Here is a 24,090-nt window from a genome sequence, read left to right as displayed (position 1 = left end):
ACACTATATATATATATATATATATATATATATATATATATATATATAGCTGCACTCGTTACATCCACACACTCGATTGGCGGCGGTCTTCTTTGAGCAACAACTTCCCGTGCAGGTCAACTCTTCACCGCACTTCTCTCTTCTTTTTTTTTGTTCCGTACATCATCATAGAGCACACATAACATATTCTTCAAGTTCGTATTCTTCGCCACAGCCATGGAGGAGTATACGATAAAGCGAAAAATCGGTGATGGCGCACAGGGCGTCGTGTACGAGGTAGAGCACAACACCTCCAAGGTGGCCTACGCCATGAAGGTCATCTGCTGCACGGACCAGGAGCAGGTGAATCTCGCCCTCAAGGAAATCAAAGTGCTGCTACAGCTGCGTCATCCCAGCATTGTGTCCTACGTGGACTTTTTTCTCATCTTCAACAGCGCGAAGCTGCGGCACGAGTTTGCCCTGAAGAGCGAGGGTGGCGACACCCCCGTGCAGGAAGGCAGACAGGGTGTTCGTGCGCACGCAGGGGTCGACAGCCTGGCCATGTGCAGTCTGTCGAACAGCGAGGTGAATCTGGGTGGCGCGGAGGGACGCAGCGGCGGTGGCGTTGGTGGTTGCGGTGGTGATCGTGCACGCGTGCAAGGACAGGGCGTTGTGCAAACGACGCTGCTCAACCGGGCCAGTCAAAGCGCCGCAGCTGCCGCGCACTGGCTGGGCAAGGAGGAGATTGCCGTCTGCCTCGTGATGGAGCTGTGCCGCAACGGCGACATGCAAGGGCTGGTGCGCGAGGCTCGTCAACAGTGGATGGAGACGGGCAGCCACCCCATCACCGAGGCACAGGCACTGTCGTGGCTGGAGCAGGGGGCGGCGGCGCTTCAGTTTATCCACGACAAGGGCTTTCTGCACCGCGACTTGAAGCCGACCAACATCTTCTTTGACGAGTACAAGGACATCAAAATTGGCGACTTTGGGCTGGCGGCAACGGTGGGGCTGGGCCGCAACTCGGCCGTTGGCACGCCGTACTACTTGGCACCTGAACGCATGCTGCAGCAGTGCTACGACGGCAAGGTGGATGTCTGGGGTCTCGGCGTGGTCCTACTGGAACTCCTCACCTTGCGTGAGCAACCCATCAACAGCATGGTGCTCGACGACGCCAAATCGGCCGATGCCGTCGTGCAGCAAATCATCAAGATGAAGTTCTCCGCAAAGCTCGCGAACTTGGTGCGGAGCATGCTGCAACGGCAGCCACAGGATCGACCGGAGCCGCTGACGATCTTGCAGCGGCTGGCCGCCATCACGACGACCGCGCCCCACCTGGGAATGTCTGCCAGTCTCTTTGCCGGGATGAGCTGCCCCAAGATCACCGACGCCCTCTGCGACGTCTGTGAGGTGGAGACGGCGACGGTGATGTGCGCCAGCTGCAAGGCCGCCTTCTGCACCGGCTGCGACCGTGCGCGGCACAAGCACCACTCCCGCCAGAGCCACGACCGCACTGCCCTGTCGTCGCTCATGAACGGCCTGAGCGGCACCGCCAGCACGCCCACGTCGGTCACGACACCGCAACAGCAACTGACCCTTTCCTTCTCACGCGGGCCGTCGACGGCGAACAACTCCGACGCGGCACGCAGCAGCATGCAAAACGCCAGTCTCTTCCCCTCCGGCAGCGTCTCCCGCACTCTGCCGCGCGATCGCGAGATGAACAGCAAGACGTTCAACCGCTTCCAGCTGGCGCTGCCGGGCCACAACATGTCCCTGTCGGAGTTCTCCGCCTCGCAGAGCCACCTGGCACGCCGCGAAAGCTCGGGCAACCACCAAAGCCCAAACGTGAACAGCGTCGCCGACACGGTTCTCCGCGTGCCGCAGGACGTAGCGAGTCTCGCACAGGCGCTGCAGGTGGTGGAGTCGATGCCGCACATCCGTACCGTTGTCGTGGGGAGCAACACGACCCACACCGTTCCGCTGGTGCTCACGTCGCGGCTGCCGGAGGGTCTGAAGTTGGTGGGGGAGTCGCCGCCACCGATGCTGGAGGTGGCGGACAGCCCGTTTGCCCTCCACTGCCAGTCCGGCAGGGGCACAGTGGAGAACTTTATCGTGCGCCACGTCGGTCGCAGCCACACGAAGCTGCGGGAGGTGGACGTGAACCACCGCTGCCCCGACGCCGGGCCGGGGGTGAGTGGCGGGAGAGGAGGTGCCGCCGCCGCAGCAGCGAAGAAGCCGTCCCGCCCCACGGCGGTGTCGATTACGGGTGGGGAGTGGCGCTTACACAGGTGTCGCGTCTCGTGCGTGGAGGGGAGCGGGGTGACGGTGGGCGGCGGCAAGCACACGCGTATCGGTGGTGGCCCGGCTGTGACGCCCACCACCACCGGAGCCGCCGCAGAGTCACGCCCCTCGCCGTCTTCTTTGCTTGGCCACGGGCAGAGGAGCGGGGTGGAGGGCGACGACGAGGACGAGGAGGACGATGGCGCAGGAGTCACCTCGCGCCGGCCATTGGAGCCGGTGATCACCAAGTGCACCTTCATCGACGTCACCACGGCGGGGATTGTGCTGATGGAAAAGACGCGGGGCCTCTACGAAAACAACACCTTCTCCGGCTGCGGGTTCGCGGCCTTTTTGCTGAAGAAGGAGGCGACGCCGCGCATTCGCGCCAACCACATCACCGACGGCGCGGAGGCCGGCATCTTCTGCCAAGACGCCTCGGGGGTGATGGAGTACAACGTTGTCGCGCAGAACGCCGGGTGTGGGGTTGTGGTGAAGGGTGCGTCGGCGGCACCGGTGATCCGCAAGAACCGCGTGCTGTCGAACGGGCAGGCCGGAGTGTTCTGCTGCGACCACGCCGCCCCGTTTGTGTCGGACAACGAAATTCGCCGCAGTGGGAAAGCCGGCGTGCTGGTCAAGACGAGCGCTGCGCCGAAGATCACCAGAAACATGATCGAGGACGGCAAAGAGGCGGGCATCTACGTCTTCGACAAAGGCGCCGGCATCATCGAGGAAAACCGCGTCCGCATGAATCAGAATGCCGGGCTGCTCGTCACGACGGGCGGCAATCCGCACGTCATTCACAACACCCTGACCAAGAACGCGTACGAGGGGGTGTGGGTGTGCAAGAAGGGCGGTGGGACCTTTTGCGACAACGACCTCCGCGGCAATGCGAAGGGTGCGAAGGATATCGAGGCAGATAGCCGCGTGACCTGGGTCGGTAATCTGGAGGAATAGGTCTTCTTTTTTTTTCTCTCTCTCCATTCACTGCGTGATTGCTTATGTTTGGAGCAGATCTTGCAGGACGTTGCGTCCAACTCATTTTGCCTTTTCCCTAGCAGAGCGAGAAAACTCTTATTCGCTTTTGCGCTACACTTCTTGAGCTTTTTAGATCCACTTATATTTTTTTCTGGTTAGATCACTCCCGTCTTCTTACACTTTCACCCTGCCCCGGAAAATGCTATTCTTCATCTTCTTTTTTTAGACCCTATGGTTGTGCTCTTCGCGTGAACGTGTGTGTTTACTTGAACGAGGTCGCAAGAAAATCGGATTTGCCGCGAAGAGCTTAGCGAATGCAATCACAGCTTAACCCAATCCGAGTCACTGTCACTCCCTCACGCTTCAAATCTCTGTTTTGTATGTGTGTCTGTGTGTGTGTGTGTGCCTTTTCCGAGGGTAGGTTCCACGTTTTTTTTTTTTTACTCCCACACCTTATTTACATGTTTTGACACATGTTATTATTATGTTTTCTTTTCCGCTCAATCCGCACCTTTTGTTTCATAGAGTTATTGCGTTCGATTTGCCGCGGATGCTTATGTGGATATTTATGCTTTTTCGTTGTAGATGAGTGCATTATTGTACTTCGCCAAAAAAGGAAAACGAATGCGCTCCATCAGAGCGTGTTGGGGATCCGTTCAAAAATGAAAACAAGGCAACAAGGGGAGGCGATGACTTCGCGTCTCTCTTTTCTTGTTTTGTAAACAGCGCTCGGGCTTCTGGATTTGTCTCTTTGGGTTTTTGCCTGTCATGTGTGATGGACGAAGCAGTGCAACTTTGAAATTTTCCTCTGTGCCTTTTTCTGTTGTTTAAAGTTCTCGTCGTGTTGGTTTCATCTCTCTTCTCTATTGTGACACCCACCGGCATCGTTAATAGGAACAGCACACACACACACCCACACACACCAAAGGATCGTTGAGCGCAGAATTCTCACATGTGGCGAAGACTACCTGCTGCGTGCACTCCCTGGGTGGGTCGACGCTTGCGCTTTCCCACACGTCGCTTCAGCGCCACAACAAGCGTCTGCCGTGCCACCTCACAGCACACGTCGCCCCCGGCACACGATGACTTCTTCGTCGACATCGACAGTCTCGCGGGTTTTAGCGACGCAGCAGCGCCAGTGGACCGTTCTCCCGGGCAGCAAGCGGACTCTCCTGCGCACCCTTCATCGACCAGCAATGTGTTAGCCCCTGATGTACTGGGAGTGATTCGACACATTCCCGAGGAAGAGGGGGCGCGGTTCTCCCGACTGCAAATTCAGCTGGCGGCCAGCGAGAACGAGGCAGGATCGTACGGAGCGCGAGTGCGGTCTAACACGCGCGCCGGGCTGGAGCTAGGCGAGGAAGCGCGATACGCGGACCGGTGCGCTGTTTCAGCGGAGAAAACGAAGACAAGTGAAGGAGCAAAGGAGAAAGAGGAGAGCTCCGAAGGCGGCATCTCTGCCCTTGAAGGGATACATCCTGGTGATGCTCATAAGGATGGCAGTCGTCTGCCCGATCCCACGCACCTGCCTTACGATGACGAGCGCTTTGCCGAGATGCTGCTCGAGATGGAGGTGAACGGCGTGATTGACGAGACCTGGCAGGACGCCAACAAGGCCTACATCGAGGACGTGAAGGAGATAGCGGACATTCTAGCCTCCCTTAAGGTGCGCGACTTGTGCTGCATCGACGTCTCGGAGAAAACGTCCAACTTTGATTACATGATGTTCGGCACGTGTGAGGGGGCTCGGCACATCCACCTTGCCGCCTGGGCTGCCCAGGACGCGGACAAGGTGCATCGCGTTTCCAAAATTAAGCGGAAGCAAACGGACGAGCTGTGGGAGGTGGTGCCGCTGGGGCGTATCGTGCTGAACCTCATGGTGGAAAGCTTTCGGGAGGAGATGACGCTGGAGCGAAAATGGGCTGTGACGCGCGCCATGGACCCGCTTACCGCGGCCAACGCCCCCATCAGCGAAGGTCGTCAGGTGAAGGCACACGGCCTATGGACGCTGACGCTGAACTTGCAGGATCTGGAGGACTTTGAGGTGGACTACTGCAAGGACATCCTGATGCGCCAGATGTAAGGTTGCGCTGGCCTTCTTCCTTATGTTGGTAAACGTGTGGGTTTTTTTTTTCTTATTCATTAAAGTGGGTGGCTTCTTAAGGGTGCGGCTCGGGGCTTTTCTCTTTTTCACTCTTCACAGTTGCGTTGTGAAATGTAATGGCAAGTAGAGACTTGTGGAAAAAAAAAAAGCAATCATGTCGTGCAGCTGCAACAGAGCAGGAGGAACGAATTCCAAAGGGGGACGTTGTCTGGCACGGCGGATTTGATGCCATTACTTCGCCATCCTTCACCTTTGCGGGTATGCCTTGTTTTGCGAGTACATCATCGGCACAAAATGTTATCCACCCTTCCGCTTTATCTCCCCTCGCTCTTTGCTTTTTTTTTTCCGATTAAGTGTCCCTTTCCGTTAGAACAGCCGCACACGCTTTCAAAGGGAGACCAGCACAACACCCTCCCCTCTCTATCTTTATTGTTTGATCATTCAGGGCCACTGCCTATTTACGGATACGTAGACTTCAGCGCGTCAGCTGTCTGAAATATACACACACGCACACCAACGAACAGACAACACCAACTAAGGACAAAACACACGACGATGGACCTGCAGCGGACGCCGGTGGACAACACGCCGTTGCTGGTGAATCTTCTGCGCCTCATACGCGATGCGCGTTCCCCCAACTACAAGGACCACGAGAAAGGTCCGGTGACGTTCCACTTTGGTGGCCTCAGCATGCGAGACACCGGCGGCTACACGCAGGCGGAGGAGCTGTGGCGTCGTGCAAGTGCCCGCCACAAGGCCAACGCCGACAACAGTAGCGATGGCAGCGGCGCACCCTTCCGTGGGCCGATGCACCTCGCGGTCTACCTCAATGACGCTCCTGTGGAGGTGTGGACGCTGCAGGACTTCCGTGACCCCTCCACCGAGCACTCCGTCCCCCGCGACTATGAGCAGTTGGAGCAGCTCAACACACTGGTGCGCGTCCTCTTCGCCCACCTGCGCAGCCAGGAGATCTACGGCGTTGTATTGCAGAGCTGTGTGACGGCGACAGATGATGCGGCCCTCACGCAAACTGACCTTCGTGACGGGCGTGCTGCCGCCTCTCCTTCGTCTCCTCTAGGGCGAGAAGCCACCGCCTCAAGCATACGCGGTCCGCAGTCACCTTCCAACCACGTCTTGCTGCGGCTCTTCCAAAATGGAGCCGACGACTGCCCTCGCATACCGGTCACCGCACAGAAGCGGTACCTATGGTCCAGCGAGGACTTCGTGCGTGTGGACGCGGTGATGAACAAGGCGTGGCGCTACCAAGCCGCACCGCCTCTCTCTGCCTTCCCTGCAACGGCCGCCGCAGCTGACCCGATCAGCGGCGCAGCGCAGGAGCGCTCGTCACCGATCATGACCAACAGCAGCCGCGCCTCCCGCGCGCAGACGGTCGACAGCGACGCTCCTTCGCCGTCCACCTCACCGGAAGTGTTGGGCTCGCTGGCGAAGTCTTCGCTGCCCACGCCGCACCTCGCGCCAATCGGCACGTCGCCGTCCTCCATCAACCGACACTCTGGAGTGAGTCCGATGCGTCACATCTCCCCGCTGTTGATGCACCAAGGCAAATCGTCGACGCCGGCTTTGCTCGACTTCGCGCTGCCACCGCCGGAATTGTCGGAGCTCTTCGACGGTGAGCCGACACGGCAGTCCCGCTCCAGTCCGCTGGGGCAGCGCAACCCGTCCATGTTCACTTCGGTGGTGGGGAACCCAACTGGCAAGTCGAATACTCTTGCCTCGCAAGTTCCCACGCCTGCCGTTCCCCAAGGCGCCGCCGCGGTGGCGTCTGCGGTGGGGCACCTGGAGGACGTGATGTGGCTATCCGACGCGTTGCATGTACGGCGGATGGGCACGCTGGTCAGTGGGGGCAAGGACGGAGCTGTGGTGTCCACCTCTCCGTTTTCGACGCCGCTTGGCACGAAGCGGAGGCTGGGCTCCGCCAGCGGTGGTGGGCTGACGTCGTCTTCGCCGACGCAGCCGCAGATGGGCTCCCTCCTCGCAACCGTCCCCGTCGGGGCGCTCTCTGCCTTGGACCTGGACAGCCAGCTCGGGTGGAGCAGCGAGGAGTTGGAGGACTTCCACCTCAACGTTGGCGCCCTCGGTGACGGTCAAGAGCGTGACGCGACGCTGGGCAACTCTACATCTGACGCCACCACAGAGCAGCTCATGTCTCTTCTTGGACTGTGCTCAAGTGTCAAATTGCACCACGTTGCGCCGGCGCCGTTTGGTGATTTGGTAATCGCGCTGAACCTGGAAGACCCCACCACTTGAAGTCCGTTCCCCCCCCCCCCCTTCCCATGGTATTTACATATATCCACTGCTTCTCTTTATTATTATTATTATTGCTCCACCTGTCTTCTGTTTTTTTTTTCTCTTCTTCTTGTTTAGCTCCCCATGAGACGGCTGTCGTCATTGCTTCTCTGTGTTGATCGAGATGGTTGAGAACGCCATCGTATCTGCAAGCGTCCTTTTTTTTCCCAGTGAACACGTTCGTTTGTGCTCTATCGTGAAGGACGCGCCTGCCCCCTCAAAGGAAAAAAAATGCTTTGCTTGCTAAGTAGTGTCACATGAAATCGGAAAGAAAAAATCCGCTTTTGTTGTCAAAGAAACTGAAGGGCGTGAGGTCGTACTGTTTAACTGATAAACAGACCTTCAGCTGTTGTCAAGTGAGATGCGTCACGTATGTTCCTCGTCCACCAGCGCACGCATAGAACGCGGAAGCTTCTGCTGATCTTGTGACTATTATTATGAATCCAATCCGGACAACGTTCCACTGTCTCGCCCTCCTTGTGTTCCTCTTGTGTCTTCATTTTCCCTCAATAGTGCGACGTTTTTCTTGTATTTGCTGTTTTCGTTTTCTTTCGTTTTTCGAACAGCCTCAAGTGCCGCATTGTACCACTACCTCTTTGTTCTCCTTTTTCTTTTTTCAACGTAAACCTCTCTTCTGGATTCCCGCTTTGGCGCACTACCGTTGCTGTGAAAACACAAGGAGCTAGTGCTTCGCGCGTTTATTATTATTATTGTTGTTGCATGCATTCCTTTCCCCTCGCCTTTCCAGGCCGCATAGATTGTCACGTAGAGCAAAAATAACCCCAAAAGGAAAAAAAAACTGGTAGGGTATCATGTCTGCGCTTTGGTCTCGTTTTACGAGCAAGCTGAAAGACTCCGGCTACACCCTCAACGACCTCGTCTACTGCAATGAGGACCTTTTTCTCACCATCGCCGAGGACATGACGGAGTTCACGCCGCTGCAGATCGCCTCGCTCGCCAAGGAGTGGCAGCGGTGGATGCAGAGCACGTCCCCTGCGCAGCAGCAGAATTCAACGCTCAGCACCTCGCTTCCTCCTGCGGTGTCGCGTAACCGTGCTGCTGGTGATACGGCAACGAGTCGTTTGCCAAGTCGCGGCAGCCCCCCACGGGACGAAGCGTCGTCAGCGTCAGCGTCGCGGCTATCGCCCAGTAAGTCGTCGCTGAGCGCTGCGCTGCGTGAGAACGCTTTTAGCCCGCCGCATCGATCACCCACGAAGATTAAAGGCGAGGTCGACTACTTGCTGACGAAGCTGGCGGCGCAGACCGGCGAGGAGTACCAGGTGTCGCCAACGGAGGGACTGGTGGCGGTGGAGGCGTCGCCGGAGGCGTGGAGTCCGTTCATGGACCGCCTCGCACGGATGCACCCCACGCGGCCTCCCGTAAATGCAGGCGGACAGCAGGAGTCGGCCACGCAGGAGCTGCAACTACTGTGGAAGCTGTGCAGTCCAGCGACGCTGAGCAAGATGGAGAAGGCCTGCGTTTCCGGCGCGCCTTTCGGCTTGTCGAACCACGACGACACGGATGGGCTGTGCTCGAGTGCGGTGGTGTTTTACCACCGGGAGGCCACCCGCCTTTCCGCCTCCGCGCACGAGCTCGGCGACCTCTTCCGCGCGGGATGGGCACTTGTCGCCTTCGACGTCGCGGTGGGCAAAGCGCGGACGGTGACGAAGGACGAAGCACAAGACCTCAACGCCAACCTCTACCGCTTTTCGATGGAGCAGTGCCTCGAGATGCTAGAGGATGCCGGCTTTGATTCGTTCCACATTCCCTCGAGGAACGCAGTGGCGGTGTGCCACATGCACCAAGCGATGCCCCGCTTTGTGGTTTATGTCACCCCGATAGAACCGGTCGTTGTATCGCGTCGCCTGGGCGACAAGACGGCGGATGCCAACGGTGCGAAAGGTGGTGGCGCAGCGTCTGTGTCGCCTGCTGCCGTCCCCACGAGGGCGCCACCGGTCCCTGCGGCTGCCGCGCCTGATCCTTCCGCCGGAGGCGCACCGCCCGCAACGTCACTGGTGCGGCGCGTCGGCGAGGACCTGCACTGCACCGTGCACCCGACCAAAACGGTGGAGTTCTGGTCCTTCACCGAGAAGCGACTGCTGTGTAGCCACTGTCTCTACTACGACGGCTACTCGCAGGAGAACTGCATCCCGATCGAGCAGGCCGCGCGCGAGGAGGTGCCGCGGCTGGAGCGCTGGGTGCAGAACGCGACCACCTTCACCCAGGAGATGAAGGGCGTCTTCGACCTGCTGGAGGCGGCCCAGACGGACGTGTCACAGTCGCAGGAGCGGGTGCGCAGCGACATCGCGCAAAGCTTCACCCGGCTGCGGTCCCGCCTGGACGCATTGGAAACGAATCTGCAGCAGCAAGGCCAGCAGCGCGCGCAGCAGAGTCACGCGACGCTGCAGGACACACTTTCCCGCATCACGGCGTTGCTGCAGTTTGTGCAGGACGTGGTGCGAGAGGCCGACTACCCGATTGCCGCGTACCACAGCGGCTCCGTGGACGTGACCACGTGCATCTCCGTTCTGCGAGGCACGCAGCGTGCGTTTGGGGCGTGGGAGGCGGTGTTGATCCCGTCCTACGAGAATGTCAGCGTTGTCGACGGCGGGGCGGTGCTGCAGCCGGTGGAAGAGGCGCTGAAGGCGGTGCAAGCCGTGATGACCGAGCCGGGAAAGATTCAGCTGCCTGAGGCAATCGACGTGAACTACCTCAAGGTGGATTGCGATGTATGACGAAGAAGGGAGAGGCTACGATGGTTGTGGGGACGAGTAGCGCTTTTTTTGTTTGTTTGTTTGTCTGTTTGTGCGTCGTTCGATGTTGGCGTTGGTACGTGTCGCCTGTGATGGCCGTCATAGAAGAGGAAAAGAAAACACAGAACTCTCGCATGTTGGCGCAACCGCGTGCGTCTCTGCTGCTGTGCTGTTGCGGCCCTTCTATACAGAGGAGAAGAAAACGGGGACCTCCGCCGTTGTGATGGGACAACAAGAACGCCGTAATTTGCACTTTGTTGACGGCACACCTTCTTCTCCTTCGCTTTTGTACTGCTGGCCATCTTCCTTCCCTCTCTGTCTCAAACAAATATCCACATCAAATCATCGCTGGGAAACGTGGCCGCTTAGCACAGTGGCAGTGCACCACTCTCGTAAAGTGGGGGTCGCGAGTTCGATTCTCGCAGTGGCCTGCCTTTTTTCCCGCGGGCCCTGGGCCTCGGCGGAGGAGGAGGCGACAGAGGAAAGGCGCGGATGGGAAAAGCGGAAAGGCAGAGCAAACGCAGAAGGCGACGGAAAACGCGCGCCGCCGCGACCACGCATCGCGCGGGGGACCAAACCCGCAGCCACCGGGCCCCGCCGCCTCCCTGCCGGGTTCTTTTTTGTTTTTTGTTCAGCGCTGGAAGCTCTCCGACGTCTTGTAAAAAAAAAGAAGAAGTACTACCACTATCAAACAACAATACAATGAAAGGAGGAACGAGAGAACGACTTGAACGCGGTGAAAACTTTTCGAAATACTCAGGAGGGAAAATAAATAAGAATAAAAACTGAAGGAAGAATCGAGATCGAGAACCGAACCCATTCCCATGCATCACCGCACGCTGTTGAACACCGCCGTCATCTCAGCCTCGCCAAAGATGACGGGAACGGGGTAGAACGGGTTGGCCTCACGTAACGCATGGCGGACAAGGAAAGGAATATCCTTGTCAAGGATGCGGTAGCGTTCGTCGTTGGCGCCAAGCGTCGGGGGGATCTGCATGCGCACGTTGAGCTCGCGGATCCACGCAATGAAGTTCTTGGCCTTGTCCTCCTCCGTTACGCCGCGAATCGCTGCGGCGTCCGCGAGGCGGGCAAGCGGCTTGTAGATGGTGCTGCCGTACATGTCCAGCACGCGCGGCAGTATCACCGCGTTGGCGAAGCCGTGCGGCACGTTGTAGAGTCCACCGACGGCGTGCGCTGCCGCGTGCACGTTGCCGACGCAGGCCCGCGTGAAAGCCACCCCACCGAGGAAGGCGCCCTCGAGCATGTTCTCGCGCGCCTCGATGTCGTCTCCCTTTTCGTAGGCACGGAGGAGATACTTTGCAACGAGTTCTACGGCGCGTATCGCAGCCTGGTCCGTCTTGGGGTAGTGGAAAACGTTGATGTACGACTCGACGGCGTGGGTAAGCGTGTCCATGCCGGTCGTCGCCGTGATGAACTTTGGCAGCCCGACGGTCAGCTGTGGGTCGAGAACGCAGTAGCGGGGCGTCAAGAATGGGTCCATCACGGCAAATTTGTCGTTGTGCGCCGGATCCACCACGACGGCAGCGATAGTGCACTCGCTGCCGGTGCCAGCGGTAGTGGGAACGGCGATGATGGGTGGCAGCGGCCACAGAACGCGCAGAATCCCCCGCATCGAGCCGAGCGGGGTGCGCGGGCGGGCTTGCCGCACACCCACCAGCTTCGCACAGTCCATCACGCTGCCGCCGCCGACGGCGATGATGTAGCCGCATTTATTCTTTTTGTAGAGCTCGTTGGCGTCTTCCACCATCGACAATGTTGGGTTGGGGAGCACGTCCCCGTAGATCGCGAGCTCCGCACCGTGCTTCTTCATCTCGCTGATTAAGTCATCCGCCAACCCGAGCTTCATGATGGCTGCATCCGTCACCAGCAATCCGCGCTGCAGCTTCACGCTGTGGACAAACTTCGGCAATGAAGAGAGGGAGCCCGCGCCTTTGATGACGACAGGCGTGCGCCATCGGATGACATGGCTGATGAGGTAAATCACGCAATGGTAAGCGCGGCACGCCACGCGCCAGTACAGCGGCACAGGCATTTCTACTAATCTGCTTTGCTGCTGCTGTTCGCTTGAATCGAATGAGAGTAGTTCGTGGAGAACGTTTTTCGAAGAGAAGTCAAAATGAGAATTCGTCTTTAAAGAGGGCCAAATTACTTCGCGTTGGGTAACCCGGGGGAAGAAAAAAGAGCCGTGGCGGTGGGAAAGAAAGAAGCGTACATGAAAGAGGAAACAGGAGACTATTTTTAAAGCCGTGTTCTTGTTAAAGGCGGTAGTCAAATACACTGCGCGAGCATACTGTAACAGCAACTCCGCCTTGCCACTCATTGTCGTAAAGCTTCGAAGGGAAACGAACTGCATATCGTAGCGACCCATGAAAGAAAACGGAGGTGATTATGAGTATCGTTCAGTGACAACGGTATATCGGCAAAACAACGTGTGACATAAAGCCATTTCTTTGTGCAGACAAGAGCTCCAACAAGCGCAAAGAAACCAAGTTCAGCTACGCCCTTTTCCCCCGATTGGAGGGAAGAAAAAACATCGCACTTGTGCTTCCACTTTCGCCGAGGAGCACTTTTGTTAAAAGTCCAAGATCTCATCCAATGGGTTGGACCGCTTTAGAGGTGCCACGTAGTCGTGCGGCGGCGCCGACGGCAGCGTCGTACCGTTACCGCCCACAGCCGTTGGATCATCAATGTCCATCCGCTCGATAAGCGGGTAGTCAAAAGCTGCATCAGAGGACACATGCTCCTCTACGCTACTGGGTGCAGCAGACGTCCGATCAGCGCCGCTTGAGGACACCCTCGCCGGTCCCCCCATTCCGTTCTCCCAGTAAGACGAGAAGTAGTTGTAGCAGTGGACGATCTCCGCCAGATTGCGCGTCGAGAGTCGATCTGCATCTTCCTCTGGAATGGACTGGAGAAGATTCCACGCGTCGCGCACCGTGCGTTGATGAACGGTGTTGTCATGTGGCACACTTGTTGTGAGTCTTCGGTGAAACACCTGAAGCGAGTAAAGCCGCTGGCCAATGTCGTCAAACTTGCCTGACTTTTCCGCGTTCGCATTCGGCTCCGCCGCTGCCCCTCCACTTTCACCGTTTTCTACCTCCGCTCGGCAAAAAACTGTCGGGGTAAAGTAGCATCGCCAAGACGCCTGCAAAGCAGTCAAGGTGACAGACCGGGCAAAACGAGGCAATGGCGTTGGCAAGCCTGCAAACACGCGGGGGCCACGTCGGAGAAGGCTCATTCCTGCGTGCGTTTCTCCTTTACCCTTCTTTTCCTCTTCTGTTCTAGTTTTTTTTTTTTTCGAGCGACAGAATAGCTGAGTGAGAGAAACAGCGTTGTGGCGGTCACCGTTGCGGGATGTGTGCATAAAATAGAAGGAAAGGCAAATACGTTACTACAGATAAGTGGGGACAAGAGAGAACACAAAGCGGGCACGCACTAGCTGCGAAGGTCACGGCGCACTCAAGGTCCTTTATTCGCCATTTCAATCAGAAGCTATCGCGCTGTCCCACTCTGGAGTTGAGTGGGTCCGCCTACCCCGTGCAAAAACAAATACTAAACTCTAAACGTTGAATTATTCAATGCAGTGCAGCTGTTTCAAAAGAAGAAGAAACGCGAGATAATGTGAAGTAACTGCGCTGACGGTGTCTAATGCAAAAGAAAAGAGGAGAAAAAGCAGAACATCAACAACAATCATTCTTCCGTATTGAAAAAGCGCGTAAGTGGAAAGGGGGAGTAACGAGACTCATCAAAACGAAACGCCGACAAGACGAGTAGGCGTGTTAGAAGAATCCCCGTAGTTCCTTGTAGAGCTCTTCGTCCGAGTTTTTCCGTTGCCGGTGCTTCACCGTCTTCTTCGGGGCCTGTGAGGAACGCTGCGTATCGTAGAAGGAAAGTCCTGCTGAGCTATCACCACGCCCTTGCCTCGCTTCCGACGCGACGGAGTAGCCGTCGACGTCCATCGTGTGTGGCGGAGGCTCCTCAAACGCATCACCCACAGACCCTTCTTCGCCACCCTGCTGCTCGTCCAGTTCGACGCCCTTCTCTACTTGACGCTTTTGTTTGTCCTGCAGCTGGAGCAAACGCTCAATACGCGCTGGCAGGGGCTCTCGCAGGTTCACAGGACCACCTACAGAGGCGTTGCCGCGCGCCGACTGATCATCCAGCACCAGATCGACCGCCTTGTTCACGTCCACATACAGGTGCGCCTTGTTGCGCGTGCGCAGTTCGACAACAAACTGAAAAGGAGAGTTGAAAGGTCTTTCCAGGACGGTCTTCTTTGTCTTGTTGCGCAGACGCCGCTCCTCGTTGCTCAGAAACGCCTGCGCCGCCCCACCCACGAGTAAGTTCAACGCACGGTTCTGCAGGAGACCTTCTAAGTTCTCGCCATGGCAGGTGCCGATCAAGTGCACGCCGCGCTGCGCGATGGACCACGCCGCCTCCGCCTCCGCCTCCGTCGCAATCTCGTCGACAATGAGGTACTCGGGTGTGTGATTCTGAATCACTTCGGTCATGACGCGACTCTGGTCCTCGCGCGTCGGCACCTGGATGCGTCGACAGCGACCGAGGTAGGGCAAAGGAATAGGGCCATCGCCGCCAATTTCGTTCGACGTGTCCACCACCGTTACCCGCGACATCTCGCGACGCTGTGCCAGTCCCGTCGCCAGGTCGCGCAGCAACGTTGTCTTGCCCATCCCAGCTTTGGAGATAATCAAGAGGCTGCCCCTTTCAACCAGGGGGAGCAGCGCGCGTGCCACGCCGGGCACGTAGCGCCCAACGCGCAACGTCACGCCTAGCACCTCGCCGTGGCGTCCGCGCCAGACGGAGGCGCGGTGGGCGGTGTGCGCGACACAGCCACGCCCGTCCGCGCCGAAGCGACCAATTTGCTTGACGAGAAACTGCAGTTCGTCGGCGGTGGGCGGCGGAAGCTGAATCACCCACCCGCCACTCCCGCGGATTTCGACGTCCTGCCCGACGTGCACAAAGAACTCTTCGACCTGCGCGGAGTCGAACAGCGGGTGTTGGGTGATGGCTGCACGAAGCGACGGCGCCAGCAGCGACATTAAATGCAATGTTTCCGCGTAGGAGGTGCACAGGGCAAGGCCGTTCCAGTCCGTCTCGCGCAACGCCTGAGCCCGCTCCGGGTCGCTCTCCACCAGCTCGGCGTGCAGCTTGTAAAGGTTCGACCAGGCCGTACGGAAGTTCGGGGCAGACCACACCACGTCTTCGGATCGGTAGAGCGACACGTCTGGCACCTTGGACAGGATGTACTGCATGTCCATCCCAGACGGCGGCGGTCGGAGAGTTGACGTCGCCGGCTCATCTCTTTCAGCCGCGCGCAGTAACTCATGGGTGCTGACGCCAACCCTCGTGCGAAGGGCGCGGTGTGTCGTCAGCAGCGATGCGGCGCCGCAGCGCCTGCCGGTCCTGATGACGGTCCCACCAATCCGCATTGACAACTTGCGTCTTCTACTGCAGCTCTTTTCTTCTCCCCTCTAAGATAAATGACAACAACACTACACGAGAAAACGCATAAGAGAATAAGAAAGAGAGAGGGGAGAGCATTTGTGATAGATCGACTACAGTGCGAGGAGGGCATTTAAAAAAGGAAATGCAACACAAAACGTAGACCCGAGGGTTTGCGCGGATGACGCAGCGAGAACCCGGAATCGTGTGTGGCGCTCGGCTTGCTCACCTGCACAAGTACGGACTAGAAAGCGTTTCCGTCATCTTTCATCTGGATGAACTGCGTCTCGCGATATGAGCACTCACGCCCTTTCGGGTACGCTCACACGAGGGATGCGGAATAACTCCTGTTTAACAATTCGCTTCGTTATTGATTAACTTGTTAAGCTCGATTAACGGGAGGGTGAACGCAATTGACTTACTTCACGAAGGTCGTTTCTTTGGCGCAAACACTGGCCATCTTTTCTTTCCCCTTTTAAACGTGCGACAGACACATCAACACAGCTGCCGTTAAAAAGGGAAACAACGAGGCGTAGAGGGAAAAGGTAAAAAGCGAAGCGTCTTGCAGATCGTCGCAGTTGCGTCAGCTTTTCCTCTCACTCTCGCACGCACACAGAAACAGTCGACGGCTACAATAACAGCTAAGCAACCTGAAAGCAAGCTCGCATTTACATGAAGTCATCTTCATCAGGCACCTCGCCGTTGTTAACACGCATGTTGTTGTCGTCCATCACGCCTTTGTACGAGCGAAGGTCGGCCTGGCGCTGTTTCTCCTCCTGGTCAAGGCGGTCCTGCTTGTCTTTCTCGGCTTTGTCTGCGCGTTGCTGGCGGCGCTCCTCCATATCGCGCTCCTCGCGCAGCTTGCGGAAGTCAACGTCGTTCTTCTCCACGCGCGTCTTCTCTAGCGCCTTCAGCATTTGGCGGTTCTTGCTGCCGATGGTGTGGTAGCGCCGCAGTTCCTCTTTGTGGAAGCCGATCTGACCCACCGCCATATCGTTCGTCTTCTTCAGGTTGCTCCAGGGGGTGTACACAACACGCACATCGTTCAGCTTGCACCCCTCGATACTGTTCTCCTTGGTGAGCTGGCAGCACTCCTCTATCATTTCGGGCGTCAGGTCCTTCATGCCCTTGCCAGGAGGCAGGCGCACGTACACGTGTGCGCTACTGTGCTTGTCGACGTGGAACCAGATGTCCTCGGGCCAGCCAAACTTGATTAGCTCTTCGTTTTCAAACTTGTCACGGCCCATGTAGCACATGACCGACGCATCGGACGCTAAGGTAAAATAGAAGACCATCTTAGCGAGCGAGAGAGGCGGGCCGATGCGGAGAAACTTTTGGTAGAAAGAAACGGCAGAATAAGCGTTTGTGCTTCTGTGGGCAAACCGAGAAAAAAAGAAAAAAGAAGACGGCGGGGGTAAAAAAGAAGCCTTCACACAGAACTTCATCGGTGTCACGGCGTTGTAGGCCAGCCTCACACACCCGGAATGTGTCCTTGTGTAAAAGTCGAGAGAGAAACGGTCCGATGACAAACCTTCCTACTGTGAGCTCTATAATAAAACCGCTGTTGCGAGGGGTTGACTTCGCGAGGGAGGGCATGTGAAGCGTGACTCACAACACGGAAAAACAACAATAACGAAAGACGCTCGCACCGCGATGCCATTTGCGGTGTCGGCTATTAGCTGTTTTTCCTCGGTGACGAGAGTCGAATGAGATAAATCTAAACGGCGGAAGATGATTCCCGATACACCGACCCAACAAGCAGTAGAATAACAGTCCCTTTTCGCCGTTTCTCGACGGGTTTGCATCACAGTCCAAGGCGAATTTGAAGACCCTCCCTTTTTTGTGCACTAGGTTGGTAGGGACAACAAGGGGGAACTAAAAGGACGTAAATTTTTGCTTGCTTGGTGGCAGACAATTGGGAGAACAATAAACCGCAACAACACTGGCAGGGAAAGTGAATCGCCTACTCTACAGAGGGCAGCAAAAAAAGAAAAGAAAAAACGGGCTGTGAAGCGAAGGGGAAAAACGGCGGATCGTGTTGGAAATAATAATAATAATCAACTGAATGGTGCCGACACGGTGTTGGAAACATCTCCGCATCTCCTCGACCTTCCAAACCGCCGCCGGAGAAGGCACCAGCGTCATCATTCTTTCGTGGGACGTATCATCTATGCGTTTCCCTCGGCTAGTGCACGAGTGGCCGCCCTGTAATGATATCGTAGGATCGAGGCATCGGCGTCACACAGCCACGGCGACCACCACGCCATCGCGGCTCCTGCGGCTCCGGCTCCGCGCTTACAATAATGGGACCACCGCCCACATCAATTGTGCTGTGATTCCGGTACAGCGGCGCGGGCGTTTCGCGACGTGCAACGCCAAGTTCTAAGAAGTCCCACTGCCGGTCCGCGGCGGAGCGCCAGTGCGGCTGCGGTGCCATCATGCGTACCCCGCGGTGTGTATCATCCATGCTGCGGGAGCGCTGTTCGGGAAACATGCGAATGCCCGTCGTGCGCCGCTTCCGTGGTGGCAGTGGCGGCGGCACCGGGCGCTCCACCGGCTTCTCAGGAAAGGGCAGCAGCGAGCCGACCGCCAGGTGATCGTGACTGCTGCTGTTGCGCGAGTACACCGACCCGCTGACGGAAGAACTGCGGGCAGCGCCCCGGCCACGGCGGGAAGAGCCCTCCGCGTCGTCGCTACCGAGCCAAAAAGGACGACTCGATGACTCGTGAGAGGGTGGGGGCACGTAACGCTTCTGCCGCGGCGTCGGCACCCGGTTGGACGGCCTGGGCGTCATATTCCACTCGATGTGGTCGATGCCGCCGTTTGCCGATGCACACCTCCGCACCCCACTCGGCGGACGCACGTAATCGGTGCGCGCGCAGTCCGTGTGCTGGCCATTTTTGGCGAAGTGACGCCGCCCGTGCAGCGGCGTCGCGGCGCGCATCGGGGTATCGCGCACGTAGAGGCACAGCTGCGTGTCAGGCAGACTATGTGCGTCCAGCATGCGCGCCTTCTGGTTGTAATGCGCACGGGACGGCATGGAATCTCGATCTATGAGGTGCATAAAGAGCGAGCCGACTGGCTTCTTTCGGTCTTCTTCGATCTCGCGGTGCGTGAACTTCATGGTGGCGCGCCTCGTTTAAGTGAAAAAATGGAATGATGTAACAGTGGAAAGGTGAAGAGAAAAGCGGCAGTCTCTGCGCAACGCTCTGGAAGAAATAGATGAACAAAAACGTCAGCACTTCGAACTCTAAAACCTAAAATGATGAGATCTTTTTTTTTTGCACCGTCTACCACGACTGTGACACGGATGCATTCCAGTTTGTGCGTCAACGGAAGATATCGTGCAACACAAATTTTGAAAGAGGTAAAGGTGAAGGGAGGTAAGAGTCTTGCACCATAGAACAGCGTGAACCAATCAAGGAGGTGTCTTCGGCAATTCCTCATAGTAAGTGTAAGCTGCACGCCCTCGGTGTCCACAACACCAAAGACGAAGGCCGTATTCCCGCCCTTCACAGCGTATTACGCGTTTTAGATAGCCTTTTACACCAAAAAATGTGCAGTTGCGTTTTAAAGCGTTTGTTCGGCATCCCCACTATCCGCAAACGAAAGAGGTAAAAGCAGGTAAACAAAACCATAGAAGGGCCCTTTTTTTTTAAACTCCTTGTTCACCACCATCTCAGCCGCAGCGTGCACTCTTAAAACACTTGCTTTTTCTTCGTCTTTTTGTTTCCCAAACGCAGTGTCTTCTACTTGTAAAGAATCTCGAGCTGGTATCGTTTGCGCAACCAGACGCTCAACGCGGAGTTGAGGAGAAGGAAAAACAGCGGCGAGCTCAGCAACTCCAACACATGCTGACGCCGACCGCCAGCGGAGAGAAGTCTCGAGTTAACTGACACCATGCTCGTTTGCGCATCCACATAAAAGGTCGTGGACATCCCTTTGTACGTACATTCACCACGATAAAAAGGCAGATACGTGATGCGCGTCTGGTTGACAGATGTGGTGGTGGCCGGCAGTTGAAAGGTCGTCTTGAAGAGCTTCGACGCTTTGCGGCTGCCGTTTGCATCGGCGAGCGAGGGCTCTACAGGGGCCGCCTCCACTGGAGTGTCGCTGCAGTCCGCTTCGAAGAGCAGTTCGTCGCGAAGACGGTTTTGGCCGGGAGTGGACGCAGATGTTGCACCTTCCGCGGTTTCCACCGGGGCCGCTGCCGCAGCCTCTGACATCGGTGTCAGCGCAGAGACGTTAGCGGCGACATCACCGGAAGGACTCGCTGCCGCGTCCACCTCCACCGTGCGCTGAGACGACGAGAACGAACCACGCTGCGGCGGAGAAGGGGAGGTACCCGCGTCACTCCTAGTGGGATGTGTGTGTTCGTTGGCACCTTCGTGGGGTGTGCTTTCCTCCACGCGTGCACCAGGCGTTAAGACCTGAATGGGGAGGGCACCGGTGCCGCCGTCAGTGCCTTCGAAGGCTTCAGGAGCGTGCGTTGTCGTGGAAACTGTCGGTGTGGAATACGGCTCTTCTCCCTCCGCCTCCTCCTGCTCCTCCACCGGCAAGAGAGGCACAAGGAGTGTTGCCTCCACGTCCGCTGGCGACGTCGAGCTGGCCGCTGCCCCCGCAGCTTGGGTCGGCAGCGGTGGAAGCCGATGGAGCGCGCTGGGTGCCGTTCCACCAGAGCCGTTGCCGTCCGTCGCAAAAACGCTTCTGCCGTCATCCAGCGCGTGTCCGTTGGCCGCCCGCACGAGCGCCTCACCGTATCGTTGGCACGACATGAGCGCAGTGTCGCGCCGCGCAAAATCAAGGAGCACCGCGTGCGCCATTGTGTGTGTCTCGTACGGGCTGACGGGCGTCGTCGAGGCGGAAAGCTCTTTCGGGTCTTCCTGCGCAGGTGCTGCGGGGTGAGGCCGGCTCGGTCTGGCAAGGAGGGGCCACTGCGGAACGTCACTGCCTCCGTCGGCTGAGACCACCGTCGCCGCAGGGGAAACCAGCAGATCACGGCACCGCCGCAACATCTTCAACACGTCGACAGCGAGGAGTGTACCCTCGTTGATTGGCGGCGGGCTGCCAACCTGCGGGTCCATTTGACGTGTTTGCAGATACGCCGCAAATCGATGCTTGTACACGTTCTCCGATTCTGTCACGAGGCGCAGCACGGTCATTTGGTGCGCCATCGTCGTATTGAGGACGGACGTCATCATGTTGAGCAGCTCCTGCTGTGTGTCGGGGGTACGCATCGTCATGATGTTCGCCGACGACACGTTCAGCAGGTTATTGCGCATCTGTGACAGCGCCTTTAGGTTGTCGGAGATTGCGTTGTGCTCGTAGATCGGGTTCTCCATGCCGAGGTCCACCAACTCCATCGTTTCCCTGTCCATGAAAATGTCGAGGGATGATGTTGGGCCGGCTTCGGCTTGCTGCACCTCCAAGATGTGCACCAGTCGTGCGCAGCTCCAAATCTCCCGCGCAAGGTGGTCCGTGAGAAGCTGCAGAGTCTCCTCTGCGCTGAGGAGTGCGCGGCGGTCCTCTTCCCCCAGCCCACACTCGCGGATGCACGTGTTGCACAGCGACCACTCCCACACGCGCGCCTGCATAAAGCAACGCAAAATCGATACCAACGAGTCCGTCAGCGCCTGCGTGGTGCCGTGATGCTCGCTCATCTGAGCGGAGAAGCTGCTGTCTGACACGGCAGCATCGCTCAGCGCGGGATCGATCGGCACAGCATTCGACGGAGCAGTGTGCGACGGACTGCGCCGGGTCGCACCAGAACGCGGCGTCCTTGTTTGAGTTTGCACGTCATCATTTCTCGTCAGCTGATCCTCCTGCTCTCCCTCCCGTTGTTGTTTCGGCTGCGGATTGTCCTCCTTCCCGCGGTTGTGGAAGAGCTGCACGCTGAAGCGCAGCCGACTCTGGCGCGACTTTGTGTGCTCCTCACCGCGGTGCACCTTCGGCTGCGCCAACTCCTTCATTGCGACCCGCATACGTCCCAGCAGGGTGTAAATCCCGCGGCACGCCGCATCGATACCCTCCATCGCCTGGTCTAACTGGCGGCATAGCTGAATCTCCGTCCGGAGAAACGTCATGCACCGGTCACGGACCACGTGCTTCTGCGGCGGCGAGGCGCGAGCCATTGTTTGCTGAAAACGATAGGTGACTAGATCCCCCATGATATTCTCCAGCAGTCGCGATCGCTCCAGGTGCGGAAGTAGCGCGTCGCGAGCAATCTGGCACTGCGCGCGTACCAGCACCGAGACGTGCAGGGCGTACATGTGGAAGCCCTTGTTGCGCCGCACGTACGCTTCATGGGCCGCGCTCGACAGTTCCAACAACACGTCGCTGGTGGCGGTGCTCAGCTGGTGCAGCTCGTGCAACACCACCTCACTCAGCCGCGCTGCATTGGCCAGAAACGACAGCGTCGAACTCGGCTTGCCGTCGCCCTCTGTCCAGTGCGGTGTGGTGAGGTCCACCGTGACTCCCTCCTCCGTTTGAAAGGTCGGGTGAACGGTGTAGTCGAAGGAGAAGCCGGTGGAGTGGTGCTGACACCGCACCGCGAACTCCGGCACTTTCAGCCGCACCGGAGTCAAGTTCGTGATGTCGATCTCGCTCAGCTGCAGTGGCGCGCTGTGTTGCTTGACGAGACACTCCTTCACCAGCGTGGGAATGAAGAAGGGGGTCACGAAGAAGGGAAAGGAGGCGTCCGCGCCTGCAGCCAAGGTGGTGTGCTGATATTCATCCGTCTCCAGAGTCGTCGTGGTTGCGGCGCTCCGCTGCTGCATTGAAGCGTCATCGTTCCCTGCCGCCACGCCAGACGACTTAGTGCCCGGCAGCCACCCCTCCGGTGGCCGACGTCCAGGCTGGTGTAGCTCCACGCACAGAAACTGGTGATCGGAGAACTGGCCGCGGCACTCCGCGCAGACACGGCTCCAGCAGTAAGGACACACTTCACACGTCGGAGAGGTGCAGGAGCACCACTCGCACTCCTGAAGCTCTGCGACGATGGCCTTTTCCTTGTTGAGCAGCAGCTGATCGACGGGACGCGGACTCAGCGGGACTGCCTCTGTCTCCACCGTGAAAGGCGCAGCAGCCGACGGCGACGAAGCGGCACCACTCGTCTCGTCGACGGTGGTTTCGTCGCCGAAGAGAACGAGCTTCTTCTCTAGGAGCTTGGCACGGCGCACGAGATGCTGTCGAAGCAGAACGCACGTGTTGGTGATGTAGTGGTTTTTGGGGAGCGTGCGAATATCCCCTTGTGTCACAGTGGTCTCCTCACAGCGGTACGCACAAGGTACCTCGAGCTGTTGCTTGCGATCGCGTGCGACGGTGGAGTAGAGGCACCGCAGACAGAAGCAATGCTGGCACCGCAGGACGCGAGGGTCGATGAAAACGCATCCGCAAACGACACAGACAAGCTCATCTTGCAGGCTCGCGACGAGTGCCGCTTGCGTCGCTTTGATCTCCGCCGTGACTCCCTCCAGAGTGTCCGGCAGCGAGGGTTGGGTCGCTTCACTCATCGCGGGGGGCAAAAAAAGAAATGAAAAGGGAAGGACTTACGGTCTTCAAGATTTTTGTTGCCTTGATACGTTACGCAGACCAATTGGAATGAATAGCATAAAAGGAAGCACAGAAGAATTATAAAACTTCACTGACAGAATAACGATGTGGTGTGCCGGTCTCCACGACCCACTTTACAAGTAGCAACAACGAATTAAAATCGGAAACGGCCTTTTTTGATGAGGTACACAAGGGCAGCGTGCGGTAGAACAAGCGGCAGTGCTAGTGGTAGCTGCAGCACGCGACGAAGGTGGCGTAACGGCAGCAGGACGCGAATTGAAAAGAGGTTGACGTGCGTACACTGTTGAATAGGAAAGATGAAAAAACAAAAGAAAAGAGAGAGAGAGGCGCAACAAGGAATTTGTAGCTTCGCCGCGAAGACAACGATCAGGTACACACGACTTCTTGGGACGTTATAATAAAAAAATCAAAGAAGACAGAACGAGTCAAAATCGGCTTTGATGAATAAATAATAAATACAAAGGGTAAAGACGTGTGCGATTACGTGAAGAGCATTCTTTGTGTATTGCGTCAGCAATACACAAAGAGGGCAACATGAAGAACGGCGGGAACGGTAAAGGAATAGAGGAGGAAGGGAGGAAGCGAGAGCGCATTCGCAACAACACAGGGAGATGCTTGTACAACTCGCGCTCTCGCATG

General features: G+C 57.5%; 10 protein-coding genes and 1 non-coding gene across 12 annotated transcripts; 5 read left to right on the top strand and 6 right to left on the bottom strand.

Annotated features, from left to right (window-relative positions):
• Positions 1 to 216: 216 nt before the first annotated feature.
• Positions 217 to 3,210, top strand: ABB37_02934 (putative protein kinase; the record flags this gene model as incomplete). Its single annotated transcript, XM_015800093.1, has 1 exon — positions 217 to 3,210. The coding sequence occupies one exon, from the start codon at positions 217 to 219 to the stop codon at positions 3,208 to 3,210; it is 2,994 nt and encodes a 997-aa protein (XP_015661695.1).
• An 853-nt stretch (positions 3,211 to 4,063) lies between these two features.
• Positions 4,064 to 5,314, top strand: ABB37_02933 (putative mitochondrial hypothetical protein; the record flags this gene model as incomplete). Of its 2 annotated transcripts, none has more annotated exons than XM_015800092.1 (1): positions 4,064 to 5,314. In XM_015800092.1, the coding sequence occupies exon 1, from the start codon at positions 4,184 to 4,186 to the stop codon at positions 5,312 to 5,314; it is 1,131 nt and encodes a 376-aa protein (XP_015661694.1). In that variant the 5' UTR covers positions 4,064 to 4,183. The 2 variants fall into 2 exon arrangements, with proteins under 2 accessions (XP_015661694.1, XP_015661693.1); XM_015800091.1 differs by having other exon boundaries at positions 4,125 to 5,314.
• A 374-nt stretch (positions 5,315 to 5,688) lies between these two features.
• On the top strand, positions 5,689 to 7,603 carry ABB37_02932 (hypothetical protein; the record flags this gene model as incomplete). The annotated part of the gene is made up of 1 exon (XM_015800090.1): positions 5,689 to 7,603. Exon 1 carries the CDS (start codon positions 5,891 to 5,893, stop codon positions 7,601 to 7,603), a length of 1,713 nt encoding a protein of 570 aa, XP_015661692.1. The 5' UTR covers positions 5,689 to 5,890.
• Positions 7,604 to 8,154: 551 nt separating this feature from the next.
• Positions 8,155 to 10,377, top strand: ABB37_02931 (hypothetical protein; the record flags this gene model as incomplete). The annotated part of the gene is made up of 1 exon (XM_015800089.1): positions 8,155 to 10,377. Exon 1 carries the CDS (start codon positions 8,455 to 8,457, stop codon positions 10,375 to 10,377), a length of 1,923 nt encoding a protein of 640 aa, XP_015661691.1. The 5' UTR covers positions 8,155 to 8,454.
• Positions 10,378 to 10,754: 377 nt separating this feature from the next.
• ABB37_03139 lies at positions 10,755 to 10,826 on the top strand. The gene has a single exon. It is a non-coding gene; the product is annotated as a tRNA-Thr (tRNA).
• A 398-nt stretch (positions 10,827 to 11,224) lies between these two features.
• Positions 11,225 to 12,448, bottom strand: ABB37_02930 (putative alcohol dehydrogenase; the record flags this gene model as incomplete). The annotated part of the gene is made up of 1 exon (XM_015800088.1): positions 11,225 to 12,448. One exon carries the CDS (start codon positions 12,446 to 12,448, stop codon positions 11,225 to 11,227), a length of 1,224 nt encoding a protein of 407 aa, XP_015661690.1.
• A 540-nt stretch (positions 12,449 to 12,988) lies between these two features.
• Positions 12,989 to 13,654, bottom strand: ABB37_02929 (unspecified product; the record flags this gene model as incomplete). The annotated part of the gene is made up of 1 exon (XM_015800087.1): positions 12,989 to 13,654. One exon carries the CDS (start codon positions 13,652 to 13,654, stop codon positions 12,989 to 12,991), a length of 666 nt encoding a protein of 221 aa, XP_015661689.1.
• A 541-nt stretch (positions 13,655 to 14,195) lies between these two features.
• Positions 14,196 to 15,931, bottom strand: ABB37_02928 (putative mitochondrial hypothetical protein (YCF45); the record flags this gene model as incomplete). The annotated part of the gene is made up of 1 exon (XM_015800086.1): positions 14,196 to 15,931. The coding sequence occupies exon 1, from the start codon at positions 15,864 to 15,866 to the stop codon at positions 14,196 to 14,198; it is 1,671 nt and encodes a 556-aa protein (XP_015661688.1). The 5' UTR covers positions 15,867 to 15,931.
• A 616-nt stretch (positions 15,932 to 16,547) lies between these two features.
• On the bottom strand, positions 16,548 to 17,252 carry ABB37_02927 (hypothetical protein; the record flags this gene model as incomplete). Its single annotated transcript, XM_015800085.1, has 1 exon — positions 16,548 to 17,252. Exon 1 carries the CDS (start codon positions 17,172 to 17,174, stop codon positions 16,548 to 16,550), a length of 627 nt encoding a protein of 208 aa, XP_015661687.1. The 5' UTR covers positions 17,175 to 17,252.
• An 812-nt stretch (positions 17,253 to 18,064) lies between these two features.
• ABB37_02926 (hypothetical protein) lies at positions 18,065 to 19,180 on the bottom strand (the record flags this gene model as incomplete). Its single annotated transcript, XM_015800084.1, has 1 exon — positions 18,065 to 19,180. The coding sequence occupies exon 1, from the start codon at positions 19,001 to 19,003 to the stop codon at positions 18,065 to 18,067; it is 939 nt and encodes a 312-aa protein (XP_015661686.1). The 5' UTR covers positions 19,004 to 19,180.
• A 448-nt stretch (positions 19,181 to 19,628) lies between these two features.
• On the bottom strand, positions 19,629 to 23,390 carry ABB37_02925 (hypothetical protein; the record flags this gene model as incomplete). Its single annotated transcript, XM_015800083.1, has 1 exon — positions 19,629 to 23,390. One exon carries the CDS (start codon positions 23,388 to 23,390, stop codon positions 19,629 to 19,631), a length of 3,762 nt encoding a protein of 1,253 aa, XP_015661685.1.
• Positions 23,391 to 24,090: the final 700 nt, after the last annotated feature.

Source organism: Leptomonas pyrrhocoris (assembly GCF_001293395.1).
Source record: "Leptomonas pyrrhocoris isolate H10 chromosome Unknown, whole genome shotgun sequence".
Taxonomy (NCBI): domain Eukaryota; phylum Euglenozoa; class Kinetoplastea; order Trypanosomatida; family Trypanosomatidae; genus Leptomonas; species Leptomonas pyrrhocoris.
The sequence above is the reverse complement of the archived record's forward strand: the minus strand, read 5'-3'. Positions and strand labels throughout refer to the sequence as shown.